The sequence below is a fragment of the Condylura cristata genome, unplaced genomic scaffold, assembly GCF_000260355.1.
Source record: "Condylura cristata isolate star-nosed mole 26May11 unplaced genomic scaffold, ConCri1.0 scaffold00007, whole genome shotgun sequence".
NCBI lineage: Eukaryota > Metazoa > Chordata > Mammalia > Eulipotyphla > Talpidae > Condylura > Condylura cristata.
In genome coordinates, this window is record NW_004567108.1 from 8,809,678 (window position 1) to 8,831,317 (window position 21,640).

Consider the following 21,640-nt stretch of genomic DNA (forward strand, 5'->3'; position numbering starts at 1 on the left):
GGGCTGATTTAGAGTTGACAAGACTGATTAGGGAAATTATGTAAAACGTTTAAAAAAGGTTAAGTCAAAGATGTACAGAAAACAGCACCATGATACTTAGAGATTCATAATACATCACAGCTGTTGTTTTAAGTTTTGTATTTCAGGATGGTTAAAGATAAAGTATTTTAAATTTAATAAATCGAGTTTTAAAGTTCTTGATAGTTATTCCAATTTTATTTTATCCTGTTATTTAAAAGTTAACCACATGGTGGTGCTATGCTATCAAAACAAAAAAGAACCTTACTGAGTAACAGAGCAGAAGTAAAATATAAAACTCAAATGGTGCCAGCTGAGAGCCGAATCTCTTTATTAAAAAAGCCCTGATTAAGAATAACTTATTTTACCTTATGCTTTTGGGAGAAAGAAAATAATTTTGCTTGGGATTCAATCTGGTCACAGTCATTAGAAATGAGATAATATTTCGTAACATCAAAACAGTAAGCATTTTCTTTAATATGAAAATATTTTCATTCATTTTAGCTCAATAGCAAATAATTCTATATATTTTAACGATTTTAAGCAGATTCTATCATTACTACTTTCATTCAATATCGCCTATAAAAATACAGAACTCATTGAAAAATTATGCACAATATCAGAATTATAACTTTGCATGTCAATGTAAGTTCTATCAAATTCTAACTTTTCAGCACTCACTATTTCAATCATCTAAATATTTTAATCAGGAACAGAAAAACCACAAGGCTTCTATAGATACATTTGTATTTTTGTCTTTAAATAGTTTAAATCAAATAACTTCCTATTTATATGTGTATTACATAACAATATACTTTAGTCACAATTACTCTTTAGAAAAATATTTGGATTTCACTTAGTTTTTCAATTAAGGTAATTGCAACTGTTTAAAATGAATTTAAAATATTTTTTCTCTCATTGAAAATGTAACCATCTCCACATTTTTAGATATGATTTGGAATTTAAAAGAGTTTATTATCTATTTGTGAGTGTTTTAGTTGATTTAATAATACCAACATATCGGCACTATTTACTTGCTTATACTTTGCTCAGTAATATATGACATGATGTAGAATTAGAATCGTTTTGTGTTTTTTTTCAAAACTAATATCTTGTGCCTTGGAGGGATTTATAAAGTTTCGTAATTCTGAATTCAAAGTGACACAGTAAAATGGCTTTCTGTCACAGTGCTCATAAACTGAATCAAAGTTGAAGTTAAAAAATAAAATAAATGAAAATATATTTTTTATGTCTCAGCTCATATAAACCTGTTCATTTAGACCATGCCATTATTGACAAAAGGGAAAAAGGGGAAAATAATAAAGGGAAAACAAAAATTCTAAAGGTAAAACACGAGTATTTGTGCCTCAGAGAAAATGGAGCATTTATTTTAATTTTAATTAAAAGTACAAAAAAAAAACAACTCTGAAAACAATGAATATCATACTTGAGTGTTTTTCAAATAAAAGAACAGGCATTTAGTAAATAGCTGTATTTTTAAGTGGAGAATGCATAGGTTTGGATTCTTTTTACATTTTGTTTACTTAACATAATCCTGTATGAATTTGGTTTCTCATGAAAACTAATCTTGCATTTCTATGCTGGGATATAAAAGGGAAAGTTTCACAAAGTAACTTTAAGAACATTATGCAAATGAAATACTGCTGTTGATGTTCCATACATATTTATTATCACACACCCAATATTTATAAGACTCCTGATACCATGTGCAAGATAAAATTTTCCAAGGACTTATAGAATATATGCAGAAATAGTTCTATAATAAGTCTGAAATAATAAAAATCTAAAGACTGCAGTTGTTTAAATTATTTTGAGCTTTTCATATACTTCATTAAACTGAATATTTTCTCATTGTGTTTTTTGTTTTTGTTTTTTTAAGATGTATGGGTAAAGGCCAGAGATGGGAGGGTGAGAGGATTCACTAGAGACAGAGCAGGGAGCAGAACAGGCAGATCGATCAACGAAGTACACTGCTGAAGGGATCAGCGGGCGGGTCAGGAGAGGTCTGCCACGCCATGTGGTCTCCTCCTGGGCAGGTGGAATCGAACTCATGCGGAAGTGGCTTAAGCTTCTTAGTGCTGTGCTTTAACCAGTTGCGCCACAAGGGAGGGCCCTCATTGTGTTATTTTTATAAAATCATAATGTCATTTTTAAACAAGTCACACACATACATACATATGTACATACATACACAGGTACATACATACATGCATGTAGATGCAGATGTACACACATATGCACACACTCCAACATACATACCAGGTAGGTAGGTAGGTTATTCGAAAGACATAGACAAATATGTGATTTAAAATTTTTGTATATCTTGAATGAAAAAAAACTGATTCTCTAAAAAATAATAATAAGGAAAATAGAAAAAGATCTAGAGAGGTTCACACACACAAAAAAAAGATTGCCAGCTAGGCTCACTCAAACAAGTAGGATCTGAAACAAAACAGGAGAAATCATAAGCCATGTCAGAGATTCAGCGGATCATGAAAAGTATTATGAACATTGCATGCTAGTAAATTGAACAACCTAGAAGAGATGGACAACGTTTTAGAAATATACAATCCTCTGAGACTGAATAGGAAAGAAATAGATAATCTGAATTGGCCAACTACAAACAATAAAATTGAAACTGTGATCAGAAGTCTCCCTGGGGGTGACTGGTGGCACAAAAGGATAAGTCTCAGCCCTATGAAGCTATCAGCAGACACAGTAGCAGAAGCCCTATCCCAGCCAGGGTGTGACCCACATGGTGCAGCAGACCTCTCCAGACCCTCCCGCTGCTCCCCTCAGCAGTGGACTTCATCAGTCTACCTGTTCTGCTCCCCACTCTGTCTCTGGTGAAGCCTCTCACCCCCTGCATCTCTAACCTAAACCCCAGTTTGTGTGTGAATAAATAAATAAATATAAAATAAATCTTTAAAAAAGTAGCCTCTCCCTAAATAGTAGACTTGGACCAGACAGTCTCACATGTAAGTTCTACCAAACCGTCAAAAGTGGGCCAAAAAAAAAAGTAATAGTCCCAGAAACATTTTATGAGGCCAACATTTCCTTGATAACAAAACCAGAATAACAGTGTTGCTAAAAACAAAATGGCAAAACAATATTGCTGATGAAGAATGATGTACATTTACAGCATTACAAACCAGTGTCGCATAAAAACTAAGTAAAGAAATATTTAAAAAATAGATTCAGCAAGTGTTCTTTCCAAGTGGCAATTTAGTTTTTCAAGAGAACAATATTTTACAGATATGGGTGACCATTGGTAGTTTTTCATTTAAAGGCTAAACAAATGATGACAATGAAAGCAAACCTATTCAAGTGCTTGATGCAATTTACTAGATGATCAGAATATTTATAATAATCATTTTGGTCGTTTCTTGAAAATCTAGCCAAATCATCCTACTTTTACAATTTCCAATGTCACAGAGCCACAGTCCGAATCTCTGTCATTAGTCTCCTAGATTTCCACATTCACTCACTCCACTGACCTATTTCTACCCTCCCTTTCTAGTTATTCTTTTCAGAACAGCCAGAATCACCTGCATTTACAAGGCTACAAGTAATTACATAGAAACCTAACTCTGGTCCCACAGCTTGACCTAATTCAAGTGCTGGCTCTGGCTCAGGGGACCCTTTTACACAGACTCTCCCTTCCTGCACTCAGTCTCACTGACCTCTGCCAGGACCTGAGGATGGCACAGGTTTCGCAGCAACTGACACCCAACGTTCTGGAACACCCATCATGAGACACCACATGGCTGGCTTGGTGCAGCTTTCAGGACTGCTGTTTTTTGTTTGTTTTTTGTTTTAAGATTTATTCATTTATTCATACAGAACTGGGGTACAGGCCAGAGATGCGGAGGGTGAGAGGATTCGCCAGAGACAGAGTGGGGAGCAGATCAGGCAGATCGAAGAAGTACACTGCTGAGAGGAGCAGCGGGTGGGTCAGGAGAGGTCTGCCACGCCATGTGGTCGCTTCCGGGGCAGGCGGGAATCGAACTCATGAGGAAGTGGCTTTAGATTCTCAGTGCTGTGCTTTAACCCGCTGCGCCACCAGGGAGGGCCGGACTGCTGAAATTTTAACTCAAAAGTGAATCCTTTTCTAATCACCAATATAAGATGCCATCACTTGTTATCCTTTTACCTTGCTTTATGTTTTCAATCTTGAATATTCCTTATCTCCTGAATTCCCAATGGAATCCAGGCATTTGAGTACAAGGACTATGCTCATTTCCTTTACTGCTATTTCTCTAGATTCTAGTCTGATCTGGAATTTAACCACCACACCATTAATAGCCTTGCATGACTGAAAGAAGGTTCGTTATAGACACTAACTTTCATTTAGAAAAGAAATTGTACGCCAGCCTGGATAACAATAATGCGTCCCTAGGGGAGGCAAAAAATTACATTGGAGATGTGCTTGCCCGACTGATTTTCTCCATCTATGTAAGTCAAAGTCAGAATTTTACAAATCTCGATTTTAATCTAGTTAAGAAATAGGACATTTTCAAACAATTAAACAAAATAAACATGACTCTTCATATTGTTTTCCTAAGATAAAGACGCTCTTATCGCTGTAGTGATGATATATAATAAATGTTGATTGATACAATGAAAATATTGTTTCAATAGTAATTCATTTAGACATAATAGAAAGCACGTTTGTTAGCACACCATCTCCTTTTAACTTTTCTTAAGAGTTAAATTCTTAAGATAAAATTAAGATTGCCACACATTTTTTTCAAATTGACACTTTAACTTTTTTTTGGCACTGATGGCAAATTTGATTAAATAAAAATGTAAAACTTATAACTATTTCAATATATGTAAACATACATAGCAACACAGTAGTGGTAATTCTAATACCTCAATTATACTTTGTAAATTTATTTAATTTCACTCTTAAATTTTATGAATTATTGATGAGAATTTTTTATTTCTCTATGTTACTAAACTAATTTATATTTAATTTAAATTATTTAAATGGATGTCTGCAAAGCCATTTACACCTGGTCTTTTTTTTAAAGACCTCTTTAAAGAAAAATTAAATGATATTTTTTCATTGGCTTGCTGCTGACAGAATAAGAATAAAGCAAACGATACAGGAATGAAGCTGACAAGAATTTGACACAATTTTTTTTGTATATGTACTTTGAAAATTCAACATGAATATATAATTTTACTGAATGAGATCCTGCAGCTAAATTAATCTCAAGAAAAGGCACACTTTCTGCACAATAGTGGGGATAAAAATGACAAATAATGTGTATGAAAATTGTGTTTCTTTCCATGATGATTTGCATTACCATATATATTGTTTCTTTGAAAAAAAATTCAGAGTCCCTGGGCAAAGATGGGAACAGCAGCCTAACTATAGCAAAAATACATCAGGTAGGTTAAAATAATGCCAATTATTGAATTTGTCGGCTATCCATCGTTTTGGGGTAGAGTGAACTTTGTGGAAGGAAAGGGAAAAACAATGAAAAATTGAATGAGGTTTGCTTTTCTACTTGTCATTTCAATTTTTTACTCTTTCTGTTCTTTATTTACTATTGGGAGGTCATCTGTCCAAAAGCTTTTGTATGTACCTTTTTCAACTTGATGACGCCTTCCTGTGTATCCTCATCTGTCACGATGTCAAACAAATTTCCCCCATCTCCTGGAACAATATTGTATTCAATTTCTGCATTTTCTCCGAAGTCAGGGTCCACAGCTCTTATTCTTCCAATAGCTGATCCAATAGGAGATGATTCAGGAACTTTCAGATGGAAGATACCTAATAAGACATATGTAATTCACATTGATAGCGGGTCTAACATGTTATATAGTAAAATAACCAGCTTGAGTAATAAATTCTAAAGGATGAAATAAAATTTAGAACATAATGTGAAATCAAAAGACAGCTGTCAAATATTATGACAAGAGGTATGAATTCAACTCTTCACTAATAAATTCTCTTCCAGAACTTTAAATGGACATTATAAATAGTAGAGTGTGCTAAAATTATTGTGAGGAGGAAATACTTGACATATTAATGACTTAGATGTATATAAAATATCAAATGTGAAAGGGGATAAAGATGATGTTAAATGCTAATATAAAGCAAACCAGAATGCAAGACATGGATAAAAAGGATAGACTGACAGAAACTTGCAGAAAAAGATGTAGTTAAAATACACATATAAATAATTACATAAGAATTTGGTCTATTTACTCAATAGTATAAATCACAAAACTAAAAATACTTGTAAAATAAACATATGGATAATAATATTCTCAATTTATATTGAATTTAAGTATAGACTATTCAAATTATGGTTAACAAAATTTTACCTGGAAGTCTATACACTTTTAAAATAAAGATATCTATTTTGATTTTTCTTATTTTCTTGGTATTAAAAAAAAAGAAAAAAAGAAAGTGCTGGACCCTCCCTAGTGGCGCAGCGGGTTAAAGCACTGCACTAAGAAGCTTAAGCCACTTCCGCATGAGTTCGATCCCCGCCTGCCCCGGAGGTGACCACATGGCGTGGCAGACCTCTCCTGACCCGCCCGCTGCTCCCCTCAGCAGTGTACTTCGTCGATCTGCCTGTTCTGCTCCCCACTCTGTTCCTGGTGAATCCTCTCACCCTCCGCATCTCTGGCCTGTAACCCCGTTTTGTATGAATAAATAAATCAATCTTTAAAAAAAAAAAAAAGTGCTTATTATTTTTTTTTTTACCACCAGGTGGAGCACCTATATTATTATGAATTTAAAACTGATCAGAAAAACCTAGGAAAATTATTGATAAAAATACCCCAAATTTAGGAAATACTGTAATATCCCCCCAAAAATAATTGCTTGAACAAATTTTAGAAAAAAATTTATTGGGTAACATGCAGAAAATATATAGTATATATTATTATAACAAGTTATTTTTTCATTCCCCTTTTTCTTTCTTTCTTAAAAGCATTTAAATAGCAAAATGATTTGCCAGAACACGTCCATTTCTTGGCCTGTCTTTGTGTGATCATGACAAAGAATCTGAAGAAATATCAAAAATCTGGTACTTCTGCTTACAACCAATGTCATGGGACATTAGTGGGTATTTCATGGAACAAAGGAAGTATCTTGAATTATTCCTCATAAAAAAGGGACATATAGGTCTATGCAGAATAATATACTCTCAATCCTCCCCAATGGGATATTTAGTTAGGAAATGCATGCCTACAATTATCAAACACCTATTTAGCAGATGGTTACTCTAGAGAGGCTGGGAGCTGTCAGGTGTAGAGAATTTCAAATTTTAAACATGGCTAACAGTGAAAGGGAGGAGGTGGCTGCAGAATCGGAAGAGAGAGGAGGTGTAGCTAAAATCTTGAGAAAGTGTGGCCGTCTGACTTAAAGTATGTGCAGTATCTCTGCTAAATTATTCTCCGACCCATTTAAATAGGAGCAACTTCAACTTAACTATTACCTTATAGTTGAGCTTTTCACTGAAAAAGAAGCAAAAATAAGACATTAAAATCAAATGAAATTATCTTGTTTGGCATCACCTGGAGACTGTCATTAATTAAGTTGAAAAGTTTTGCAGATTTTTTGAACTCTGAAGGTAATCTGAAGGACACAGATGAGGTCACATGATATATAGATGATGTTATAGTTTTCCAAGACTATATGCTGAGATATGAGCATATAGTCTATATTTTGTAAGTGAATGTTTTATAAGGTGAATAACAGTAAACACACAGACTGTTATTCTTTGTATCACTCTGCAGTTCTAGATTTTTTGTAAGTTACCCAATGCAGGATGCTCAGTTGTATAATAATTTAATAGCATTGAAAATTGTGATAAATTGAAACGTCAAAAATAGATGGTCAATGACACTTACTAACACTCCCTACCGAAATTAAGATATAATAGAAGTAAAACAGTGATTCACCACTGACATCTTTTTTGTGCATAGAAGTTTTAGTATACATAAAGCACAGATGTACACAGCACTGAATTTTCTGTTCTTTCTAGAACAGACATGCATTTTAGTAAGGTGGAAGACACATTCGTTAGGACCAACATTTCTCAATAAAATATTATAGTTGGTAATAAAGTCTGCAGAATATGGAACAAGTCAGAGAAACTAGGCATTAGTCATGTCAGATTGTTTAGGTTATGTTGGTTTGTTTCCAATGATTTGATATTTTATCATTTTCTAGAAACTCAACAGCAATAAAAGAGGGGTCATTCAGATAATTTCAAAACTGAAGTAATCTTCCGCTGTGCCAAAGAGGGATGGCTTATGATGTACTATGCAATTATGCTGCCATCAGCTTGCAGGCATCCTAATTTTGATGCATATGAAACATCTTAATGGCACTACCTGTTCAACACAGATTAAGAAATAAAACAGGTGACAAGAAATTGTTCACAGCGGCGATAAGAATATATCCTTGCATATTCATCAAATATACCTGCCATGCTTAAAAATGAACTGTGTTCTCATGGAAGACAAAATTGTACAAAGTGAATAAAGGTAGAGTTATAGTGATCACATTCTGTAACTACTTACAGACCTTTTTGTTCATTAGAAAGGTAAGTGTCAGTTATTGAATTGTAGATTTGGTGGGAATCCTCTCGGAAACTCTAACACTTAAAATGTTATACTTTGATTATTGGGGCTCACATTAGGGAGGTATTAGAGTGGATTTATTGCTCCTTAAGTACAAAAGATATACACTATAATTCTTTCATTTTTTAATTTTATGTATGTATGCATACAGAAGTGGGGTGCAGGCCAGAGGAGCACGGGTGGTGAGGGGATTCACCAGAGACACAGTGGGGAGCAGACAGGCAAGTTGGTGAAGTACACTGCTGAGGGAAGCAGAGTGGAAGACAGGTGAGGTCTGCTGCGCCATGTGGGTCAGCTCCCAGACCAGGGATGGAACTTATGCTGAAGTGGCTGAGGCTCACTTTGTAATGCTATGCTTTGATCCTTTGAGTCACCAGGGAGGGGCCCTACTTCTTTTCATTTTTCTTTTTTTTTTTTTTTTAACTGAGGACATTTATTTGAGGAAAACTCCAAATATTTGGAAAACCACTAAAAGAAATTAAATGAATATGCTACAATTATTCAGAAATAAAGATGTTAAAACCTGAATAAATTTATTCATTGAATGAGTGGATCTCATATTTCCATATTATATTTTGATCCATATTTTGATAATAAGAATAGCAATAAGAAGATGACCACTTTCTGAAGGAGAAAAAATTCTTCTATGAAATGCATTTTACTTCATGGTGTTAGTGACAGCCACTCAGAGCTATTCAGAAACAACATATCTCAGTGTCCAACTACACAAAAATCTTACTTGTGCATGACAGCTAATTTGGAGTTAAGTACAATTTTAAAATACTAGAAATATAGGAAGGCGGTTGTAGAAATAACTTCAAGTTGATAAGCATCTCAAACAGGACTCCCGGGTGGGGTAAGGGTTAAGTCTCAGCACTATCACCTCTAAAGCCTGAGTTTGAGCCCCACCAGGGAGCTGCCTCACATGGCACAGCAGACCTCTCCTGAATCACCCACTACTCCCCTCAGCAGTACACTACAGTAGATCTGCTTGGTCAGCTCCCCACTCTGTCTATGGTGAATCCTCTCAACCCCACACCTCTGGCCTACAACCCAGTTCTTCTATGTAAAAATAAATAGATCTAAACAAAAAGTCAGACATTTTCTGAAACTTGAACAATACACCATCTACTTGAACTTCATATACATTTAAACTTTAGAAAATGATGAACAATTGCAACAAACCTATTCAGTGATTGAATGCAAACATTAAATTGTCTAGTGATCAAGCACATGTCATATGTGAGATATAACATATAACCACCTAGTAATAAAATGTTCATATATAGATATCTTATTACTTAATCTCTTAGGCAAACACTAAGCAAAATAGCACATAAAAAGGAAATACCAAAATGTATTTGTATGCATAAAAAGGAAATGTACCTAAACTGTACCTGTTATAAACATGTATTAGCTTTGGGATTTTCGGCATCATTTTTGATATTTCTTTTCTTGATTTCAAATTGCTATAATAATAATATATCCTTTTCAGTTTTAATTTTGCAATATGCATGGAATTCCATAGTTGATGCAATATGCATGGAATTCCATAGTTGATGTCTAAATCGACTAAATTTCAAACCGTATTTTTGTAGGTAATCTATATAAAGCTTTATTTTCCTGCCAGAACAGTAAAAGAAAAAATGCCAATAGAGGTGTGGACATGAAAGAGAGAAAAGTGGTAAAAATTCTCAAAGATCATTTTACTTTTAACTGAGACATTTTTTCCTATATCTTGAGTACTAAAGGATTCAGAAATAAAATTAGTGCAGTGGTTGAAGAATATTTTATGTCATCTATTTCTTCACAAGCCTGAATTTATTATGGCCATAGAAATATAGTTCGTATGAGGAGCATCCTGATAACTAAACTGGATTCAGCTGTGTCTCAGTCAAGCATATTCTCAACATACAGAGAAAGGGATTTCTCAGTAATGACAGAGACTTCTCCTGTTCTTTCTTAGCAGGAGTCTAGAATGAACAAAATTGTGAAATGTCTAGTGTTTGGAATCTAAGCTTTGCCCTGCTGGCTAAATGGCCCTTTTAAAAGGTTATAATTTCCCAGATTTTCAGTACCATACACACACATTTTAAGTATGAGACAGATGATAACATCCATGTAAATGGGTTACATTGTTTTTAAAAGTTTATTTTACTTATGCATTGAAGAACTGTGCATATAAGAACATTCAGTGTTAATTTGAGATTACTGGTTCTTGTCCTGAGTGAATGAAAATATTAGTAGGGTTAACTCTGGGTCAGAGGTGAAAGGGGTTAAGAGGTTTGGCCAGAAACAGAGTGGGGAGCAGAACAGGCAGATCTACTGAAAAACATTGTTGAGGGGAGCAGCAGGAGAGGTCTGCTGTTCCTTATGGGTCAGCTACCTAGCTGGGGATAGAATGCACATCTTGCTGCCATGACTGCTGAGAGCTTGATGTTGCTGAGAATTTAACCCCTGCGCCAGTAGGAAGGCCCAAATAATGGATTACATTTTAGAAACTATATTTAATGACAGCAGCATTTCTGTTTTCCTTCATGATTAGAAACTCATTATCCTAAACCTTATAGATTGGAGAAGTCAAACCTAACACAAAGAAATTAGGGCTTGCTATTGGTTGTTCTGACCAATTTTATTTTCAAACTTACCAAGTTTATTTTCACAGCAGATTGATTGTTATAACTGAGGTTATTGATATCTGATTCTACTGTGATTTTAGTAACTTATATGAAACAATACAAGAAACTGAAAAAGGACTGTGCTTGCAGACTAGTGAGAGGGAGACATTAAACAATCACACAGAAAGGCTGTGAGGAACATCAAAACTGTAAGGGAAAGTCCAACAACAGTATTCATTTTCATGACATTTAAGCTGAGAATCTGCATTGAGTTCATTAGGTGTTGGAGGTGAGGTGGTCCAACACATCTCACAGAAGTAACAGCTGACAAAACCAGCATGTTCATCGTCTCTTGCCTTCTCATGTGGTTTGATCAATTACTTCCACTCTGACCTAGGAATTGGAATATTAGATACTGAAGTGGCAGTATCAATAAAATAAAAAATAAGCTTAGGATACATTTAAATAACTCCCATATGGATTCATCTGTCTATATTTTGCAACCCAGTATCACTTTCTTGTCTTCTTTCCTCATCCACTGGAAAGCCAACTTTATCATTTCAACATTATATTAATTTATGACCAAGCCATTCGGTGCATGTCCATTTTGTCATGGGGATCTGGTCAAACCCAACCCGACTTGAGGTGATTGTGCTCCTTCTCAAGGAAGAGGTGAGGGAAACTAGGAAACCCAGAAGAGCAGCTACACGTCAATTTACATTATCACCAACTTCAAATGCACCTTCAAGATCGGTTGCCTAGCATGCAAATTTGCAAAGGTAACATTACTATTCGATGTGACTTCTATTTTAAATTGATCTATTCTCCATAAACCTCTATTTCCTGTTTTGACTACTAGCATTCTCTGCTGGTGACCTTGTCTCCTATTGCACAAAGAAAATAAAGTCAGATTACATAGAAGAGAACTCAGCTTCCTGAAACTTCAAACAATCCCACATCATGTCACAGTTCGTTTGAAAAAGCACAGCATGCAAGATACAATAAAGCCTGTTATTTTTCCTTCACCCCACGCTGCTCATTTAGACTTTCGTTAGTGAATCTAAGTTTTGTTTTTTTGTGGCATGAAAACTATGGTGAACTAAAGATGTTTCAACGCGCCTGTAAATATCAGACAATCCTACATCCACTTCAATTCCTGACATTGAAGATTTTTTTTTCCAAATTCCTAAAATTGAAGATTTTCCAACTCTCGCTTTGGAAAGTAGATTTTTTAAAATATATCATGTTAATTAGTGCTCCATATCTTTGCAAAATTAAGACTTCTGTCTGACACCCAGTCTCCAAACTTGCCAGGCCACAGCAGATGGGTTCTGGCTGGCTTAGCAGTTGTTTTTGGCTGATGGTCCATTCACCAGCAACAAGTCATTGTGCCTGGGGATCAACTCTTCTCTCTTGATGGTTTTTGCTTCCTGAGCCTGACTTGCCCACTGGCACTTCTGGAGGTTGATGGATACTTTATGATAAGCCCCACGCAAGGCATCACCCCTACTTTGATGAGCCATTCCATCAGCTCTGACTCTGTACACTCTCCCTTCTCTTCCCTAGGACACTTTCTTTTTCATAAACTCAACACAATCCTCAATCTGTGGGTTTCCTCCAGTTTCTTGGAATCTATTTGGTTCTTCCATTGGTCCTTGTTGCGAGGCAGGCTCAAGCTGAATGGCGAGGCCAGGACAGCATCATCCTTACTGTTACAGATGGGGGCTTTGCATGACTGTCTCCAGGAAATATTTCACACAAAATTCTCCCTCTACTTTACATGTTATAGAATGTATTTTAAGAGGATATGGGATAGCTGTTGTGATTGATGAATTCAAAAGCATTAAGTGCTTTCCGACATTTCTATTGTGGATTTTCCATTTTGTTCTGGGACTACACTGTGCTGTTTATTATCCATTGCATCTAAATGTGCAGAAAAGACTTCATATTATAGCTGGAAACTTCTTTCCCTCCTCTCCTTTCACCCGAGGTCTCTGGTTCCTCATATCAAGTTACAAAAAAACTCTAAATATTATACTACTTATTAGATGTTATTTTCTCTACATCAATACTTCTAAATTGGTGCTATTTCCGAGAAGATATGCACTGCCTATATTTGGTTATCTATAAAAATATTTCCACTGTTCCAAAATCTTATTCCAGCAACTCCTTTATTTATTTATGTGTTTGTTTCTAACAGAAGTTCCTAAAGAAAGTCACTGATACCCACCAATTGCTTTCCCATGAGTTTTATCCTCCCTTAAAGGCAGGACCCCTCGCTCCATTAAGACCCTCCGAGACCAACATGGTATACATGTCCCTACATGCTGTGATAATCTTTCAGTATAAGTCAACATTTTTGACTCGTGCATCTTTCCTGGAACCTGTTTCTTCTTAAAATCAGTGAGTCAATGCCATTCTGGACTTCGCCCGCCTCACAGACCACACAGGAGGTTCTAATTCTATCATTCTGGACTTAAACCCAAACAGTAGCATTGATTATATTTCCTCTTTTTTTCTTTTTGCAATTATAGTCAAAGCCACTGTTTTAGGTTTCTTTATCCAGACTCTCCTTGTCCCGGATATTTCACTATCACCTTGACCTCACCGACTGGCCTTAGAATATGCATCCCTTATATTTTAACTTCACTCTATTTACATATTTTTAATTTCATTCAAGTGTGACAAAATTTTACCTATTTCAAAGCTTCACTTGTATACCTCCAAAGCATTTCACTTTGGCTTATGGATTCAAACCTGCATTTATAGACTTGAGAAACTCCCAGAAAAAGCCATTTTCTAATATTCACTGTCTCAGCAAACAGTGTTCCATCTCTCCAGCTCAACAAATGGGGACCCCCCTGTTCCTGTAGAAAATTCTTTACTATAGTCAGTACCCTGTCCTCCTAAAATCACTTAAATCTACCCATGGTTTGCTATTTTCCACAGCTACCATCAACAACACATCACAGATAAAAGGACTCGCACCAATTTTCTGTCACTGCAGTTTGTTAACTTCTTCCTGTATCTTCTCTGCTTGCTGTCTTCCCACCTGCAACCTCTTTTTCACATTGAGCTGCAGGGCAGAGGTGGCCATTTTTATTATTCTTAGAAATCCCATTCCTTTTGTCAAGGAGATCTGTGTTGCAATGAAATATATGAACCTGAAGAAAATCTGAGTGTCAGTGTGAAGGAAAGGATAGACATTTTAAGTAGCGATTACCTTTTAAGTTAAATAAACATGACATCGCCACTATTAGCATTAATGCTACTACTGGCCTTAAGTTGTATAGTGCTTTCTATTTCCAAGTGCTTCCCTACGTATTTTCCATTATTAGCTTTATTTTTTTAAGATTTATTTATTTATTCATATAGAACTGGGGTACACGCCAGAGGTTGTGAGAGGATTCACCAGAGACAGAGTGGGGAGCAGAACAGGCAGATCGACGAAGTACACTGCTGAGGGGAGCAGCGGGAGGAGAGGTCTGCCTCGCCATGTGGGTCACCTCCGGGGCAGGCGAGAATCAAACACATGCAGAAGTGGCTTTAGCTTTTTAGTGCTGTGCTTTAACCCGCTGCGCCATCAGGGAGAGCCATATTATCATTTTAAGATTATGAGATAGATATAATTCCCAGTCAGTGATGTCTTAGTAAATATTTAATAATCAGATTATACTAAGGAGAGACAACAGATGTGGGCCTTGATTTTTTAGTTTTTGTCAATTTCTGTGGTATGAGGATCCCATCATGGCTGATTCCAAGTCAATGTGATAGCACTGCATACAGAGCAGAGAGGAGATGCATATTATTGGCTGAAATAGTCTGGTAGAGTCAGCTCAAGCACACTAATCTCTCAGCTTTCAGTGAGGAAGTCAAGGAGCATAAGGCAAGCCACTCACAGGTGAAACAAATCAAGTCACATCTCTGATATAAGATCAGTTCTTCTTTTGGTCTGCCCATCTCTCTTACCATGGTTTTCTTACCTTAATGCAACCAGGTAGATAGACAGCACTGGGAAAACAAACAAAATTAAAATGCACAGATGGCCCCTCCTGGTGGTGCAGCGGGCTAAATAAAGCACAGCACTAAGAAGCTAAAACCGATTCAGCATGAGTTCGATCCCCGCCTGCCCCGCAGGAGATCCACATGGCGCGGCAGACCTCTCCTGACCCGCCCGCTGCTCCCCTCAGCAGTGTACTTCCTCGATCTGCCTGTTCTTCTCCCCACTCTGTCTCTGGTGAATCCTCACACAGCCCCTGCATCTCTGACCTGTACCCCAGTTCTGTATGAATAAATAAATCAATCTTAAAAAATGCACATATTTTAAAATACTTAACTTTAGCCACACTGAATTAAGGATTGATCATGTAGTTTGGGTAGGGTTGGAGAATATTTCTCATTGTTTAGAGAACAAAAGCAGTTACTACATAGAGAAGAGTGGATTAGGAAATGTAAACAGATTCTGGACAAGAGATACAGCTGGAAAGATGAAATGACTTCTTTTGTATCCACAAAAGAAAGAAAAGGTATAAGGTCTCTTTCTGATCTTTTTATTCTACCTTCTTTATTAGATGAGTCAACTTTCAAGCACAAATTTAGAACTTAAAACTATCATCCCACTAAAATGTAGATTCAATTAACATATCTATATTTTTATAAAACAAATTGCTTTTGGTCAGTTTTTCCCCCAATACATTGCTTTGGAAATCCCAACAAAATCAATTTCAAATGAACTGTGAAATACAACCCACTGATATTACTTAATGACTGCCGAAATAAAATGATTCTGATTCTCAAAAATAAGTAATTTTAATACACAAGATTTATATGACCACTATGTCCATTACCCACTATAGAATAGTAAGGATGATGGAAATCTTGGCAAGAGTTCACAACATTTCAAATACATCAATACTTTCCATTGCTCATCCACTTTATGGAGCGCTAGTTCCTTAAAACCTCCATTAAATATGTAAGCCTTTCTTTCTTCTTTGTCTATGTAATAGCAGGCCTGTCTTTCAAGCTGCAATGATGATTCTAAGTAATGACTCCCAGTAATTTTACAAAAATTACCCACCCTAGGTTTTACTACAAATTATAAATAAATATAACATAAATTAAGTTACTAAAAAATGCATGGGATTCAAATTCACTAGTGAATATTCCTTTAGCCAACTGATTTTCCACAGCATTTTCTGAAACAGAAAAGCAAAATTTGCTGTCTCTTCACCATAATCTCTTAGCTTCTTTTAGCCCAAACTATTTCTTTCAATGGCATGCATGCATTGATTTGAAAAATTAGTGTCTGAATACTTATCATATATCCATATATCACAAGTGTACATATGATTCACATGTTCTGCCTTGGACTCAATTTTATTACTCAAATATTCCATATTTCTACCCTCATTTGTTACTTCTGCTTAAAATATTTCACTTGCCTATTACACCTCATCTTCCTGTCACTCTTTCAGGGACAATTAAATTATTTTTGATTTTTTTTTACATTTTCATTGTTTCATAATTCTTGAAATAATACATCATATTTTTGAAATTGTTTAAATAGTTTAGTACATGTGTGCACCCTGACTAACTCTTATTTATTCACTCATTTTTTAAAGCATCCCTGCTATTTTTAAAGAGATTTATTTATTTATGAATACAAGAATTGAAATACAGGCCAAGGTGTAGGGGGGTGAGAGGATTCACCAGAGACAGAGTGGGGAGCAGAACAGGCCAACTGATAAAGTACTCTGATGAGGGAAGCAGCAGATGAGGCAGGAGAGATATGCTGCACCATGTGGGTCAGCTCTCTGGCCAGGGATCAAACTCCTGCTGCAGTGGCTGTGGATTGCCTCATAATGCTGAGACTTAACCCCTTGCACCACCAGGGAGGTCTTATTTCTTCATTTATTTATTACTTTTGCATAAAACTGGGGTGTAGGCCAGTGGTGTTCAGGCCATAGTAACAGTGTTAGTACTGAGACTTACTCCCTGTAGCATCAAGAGGGTCCCCAGAGTAGCTAACTCTTATGACAGTTTTCACATTACTTTCTCCACAATTCTCTCAGACATGGTCTGAGTGATAGTCTGTAATGATTAAGGTACTCTCACAAGACACTTAAATATCACTGTGTGCATACTCTCTTATTTTAACCAAGTGGTATAACTGTCCATTAGCATTAACAACTTCACCTTTCATGCAGGGTAACTTGAGGGCAAGATTAAATGTTCCTTTCCATTTAACATTTTGATATAACTTTTATTATATTCACATCAATAAAACTAGCAATCAATGGCATGTTGTTATTCAATGATAGTTTGTTTATTGCTTATGATATGTCTTAATAAAATGTTCCTGATGCACAAAATGTTTTGTTTCCCTGATTTTCAGTATTGTGTGTACTCTGTTGAACTCTCATAAAGAGAATTTAGAAGTATCATCTTATTGTCTATATAAATGCTAGCACTATTACTTAGGCAGATATGAAATAGAGTAATTTAAGCCAAGTGAAATAAAAATAAATTTAAAATGCCTTCAAACCCGATTATAAATTGTCACTACAGTCAGAAATTTATGTATTAAAGATTTGAGGTGGTTATATTTAAGATTCTCCTTAGATCTCTTTTCACTCTCATTTCTAGATTTTCCTATAGCAATATTTAAGGAGTTATATCTTCTTAAATATGATTAATTTTATTCTGGCCTTAGATCTCACTCATCTCTTCTATATTTATGTTTCTCAATAATGTTCTTTGACTCTGACTTCATTTTGAGGGTCCCTGTATTTTCAAATATTTCCTGCTCATCTTCACTCATATTTCAGCATATCAATAGAGAGACCATCTTTCAACCCAAATCATTCTTCCCATGCTTTTTATCACACTTGCCTCTAAAAGCAGTAGATCACACAATACTTTCCTTTCTGTTACTGACACATCTCTCAATTTGGCTCCTACTTATCTAGTACAAAAAAATTCCCAGGCTTTGTGCCACAGCGGTTCTCTGCTCCAAACCTTACTGAGTTAGCAAAGTTATTTTTCTAGCATATTGACATGATATTAACAAACACAAACATATGCAAAAATATGCTAATGTCTGTGGCCAACCCACTCCTTTCATGTTAAATTCTGATTGTACAGTTCTTTTCACATGGTCTTCATGAATATTTTCCAGTTATCCTTATCAGTTGATATTTCCATATTACACGATGCCAATAATTATTCTCATCATATTACTACTTGGGAATTGTTTTGCAGTTCTGTTTGTGTATCTAGCTATTTGTCTTACAGTTGTCTGAGAAAAGTAAGAATGTATTATTTAGTTCTAATCTTAAGAAACAAGAACAAGTACAATAAATACATGTGTGATTATATAAAAGGAGCAGGCATTATGGCTACTAACATCATTTTTTTCATGGGGACAAAAAAAAAGTTTACAAAAAACTAGGGAAATAATGCAAATACTCAGAACACATATACTAGCTAAAATTTTTGAAATACTATCATTTTAAAGCATGTGCCTCGTAAATACCAGTGCTATGAAATTATTTAGGATAAGGTTTGTGAAGATCACTAGATATACTGGTAATTAACTAAGTCTAATTTATAATGACAATATACAGTCTTACTAATACTATTTTGAAAACTAAGAAAATGAACATTTCATATGAAAAATGTCTTCTTCTTCACTATTCATAAGAAAGTGTTTCAATGCTAACAATTTGGTGACTATCAAGAAAATGGAGACTTCATAGATTCACTGAATCCTCTGTGTTTTCTGTAGGCCAAAGTAAATCAAATATTATAATTTAAATAAGCACAGTCATTGTCAGTGACCAGGGTAATGATAATGCTAGTTTGATGATGAAAATATCAGAGTGCACTTTATAAATAATTCTATGGAGTTATAGATCATGGTGTCTATTTCCTATAAGCAAAGGATGCATACCATAGTTCTAAGATTTTAACTTTTCCTGGCGGTGAGGGGCAAGTGGCATCCTGATTTGAAAGCTATGAAGAGATATGGGAGTGAGATTAAACAGAGAATGGAGGACCGGGCACCAGAAATGGAATTGGAGGAAAAGAAAATAAATACCTTTACTGTTAGATACTTCAACTCTGTGATTTTACTTAAAACTCTCCCACAAGTACTATAAAATATATCTAACTATATAACGTATTACCCCAATAAAGGGCACTTTTAAGGGCAACAGGAACCCCTAGCAGTGTTTTATTTGAAACCAGCTTCCTCAGGTCTGAGTGAGTAAATCACAGAGCTCTCGGTTCTACAAACCATGTTACAAATATAAACAAACTCATAGACTTTCTGGGAATGCCTTTCAAGGGTGAAAAGTGGAATAGTGGGTTGATGTCCCTTATCCACATTCAAGGGTCCTGCTCCTATGTGGTTACCGGATTTCAGTGTTAGAAGTAGCAGTCCACATTTTCATAAAAAAGAGTATTTGAGGGCCTGCCCTGGTGGCACAAGGGTAAAAAAAAAAAAAACACAGCACTAAAGAAGCTAGTGGCAGCTGCTTCAGCAGAGCTCAATCCCAGGCCAATGAGCTGACCCACATGGCGCAGCAGACCTCTCCTGTCTCCCCGCTGCTCCCCTCAGCAGTGGACTTTGTCGATCTGCCTGTTCTGCTCCCCACTCTGTCTCTGGTGAATCCTCTCACCACCGCTCCCCCTCTGGCCTTTACCCCATTCTGTACCCCAGTTCTGTAAGCATAAATAAATAAACCTTAAAAAATGAATATCTGAAATGACAGCTTTAAGACTTTATGATCTGCTTCATCACACAAGTAACTACACAATATCTGGCACCATCGTACTCCGTCTTTTACTTCCAGTTTTCTCTCTGAACAGTATATAAATAGGAATCACTCATTGGGATTAAAAAGTTAACTTTGATGGTAAAGCAAATACATGTGTAATGCATGGCAGCTGTTCTTCCCACCATCATCATCCTATTCCTATAAAGAGAAGTGGAAGGTGGGGAACTTCGTGAACTTGGCTAATGGATTTCTAGCAGGTAAATAAAAAAGCAAACTGAGGTCTTGTGAATTTAAAGAGTCGTGAGTGAAAAGTATGTGGGGATTGCATTCAAAGATCTAGAATTTTATTATGACTTAAGTCAGCTGATTTCTGCTATGGGCATCTATTTTTTTTTGGTTTTTGACTGGAAGGGACTTGTTAAAAGTTACATTTCTCTCTTATTCTTGTCAGGGGGTCTGAAGGTAGAAAGTAGAGAATATTCTCATGTGTTGACTTGCTAGTCTGTTTAGGAAACTAAGTTTTCTTGTATCAGAGGTAAAGTATCACATTTTAACTAAGGGTTATTTAATACCAGAAGATTCAAGCTGCCAAAAGATTCAAGCCACTTCTTTAAGACTTTAATTTATAAAAATGTCATTTAATGTGAGTTGGACAGATTAATATTGACAAGTATTTTCAATACTTGTAGACATTACAGACATTGCATTCTTATGAATGTGAACAATAATGGTAATATTAGAGATAACAGCATTTTTTTAAGATTGATTTATTTATATATACAATAACTGGAGTTCAGGTCACAGGTGTGGGGGTGAGATAATTCACCAGAGACAGTGTGGAGAGCAGAACAGACAGACTGATGAAGTACACTGCTGAGGGGAGCAGCAGGGAGAGACAGGAGAGGTCTGCTGCGCCCTGTGGGCCAGCCCCTTGGTTGGGGATCGAACTCACTCTGTGTTGGATGCGAAAGCTCCACAGTGCTGTGCTATAACCTGCTGCTTCCTCAGAGAGTGCGCTAGAGGTAACATCTTAATGTTACTTCAAATTTAAACTTAATGTATTCTTGTTCAAGAAAATAATTTGAAACTCGGAATCAGATTTCTTTAAGACAAATGAATGGTGTAGCTCAAAGACTGTTATTCGGAGAACTTGCTAACCGGGTGATGGAGCTGTGGGTCTACATCTTTTGCTCTCTGCCACAAGTGGCCAGAATCAAATAAGACATCAGAAGTGTCATCATTATTAAAAAAGAGGAAAAATCATACTAGCAAAGCATAATGTGATACAGTGATATTGATAACAATGAGAAGTGGGTTAAACATTCTAATTGGTTTTCTTCAGTTACATCTCAGTTACATCTCAGTTACATCTACCTACATGTGTGCCAGTGACAGTTACAATTTTCTCCCTCCTTATTGGAGAATCTTGAGGCTTTTACTCAGTCTTCCTCAGTCTTGAGGCTTTTACTCAGTCTCCATGGCATTCAGTGTATGCTATGGAGCACTGATATCTGATTACTGTGAGCTCTTCAGAAGTTTTCTAAGCAAGATGTATGATTATATATGAATGGTAAATTGCAAAAAAAAAAA

General features: G+C 35.8%; 1 protein-coding gene across 3 annotated transcripts in view; it reads right to left on the bottom strand.

Annotated features, from left to right (window-relative positions):
- CDH12 (cadherin 12, type 2 (N-cadherin 2)) overlaps positions 1-21,640 on the bottom strand; it is a 746,064-nt gene that overhangs the window by 49,354 nt on the left and 675,070 nt on the right. For all 3 annotated transcript variants that reach the window (XM_012721921.1, XM_012721922.1, XM_004678065.2), the window contains one exon: positions 5,637-5,824. In XM_012721921.1, the coding sequence (XP_012577375.1) occupies positions 5,637-5,824 (188 nt within the window). The remainder of the gene's footprint in view (positions 1-5,636; positions 5,825-21,640) is intronic.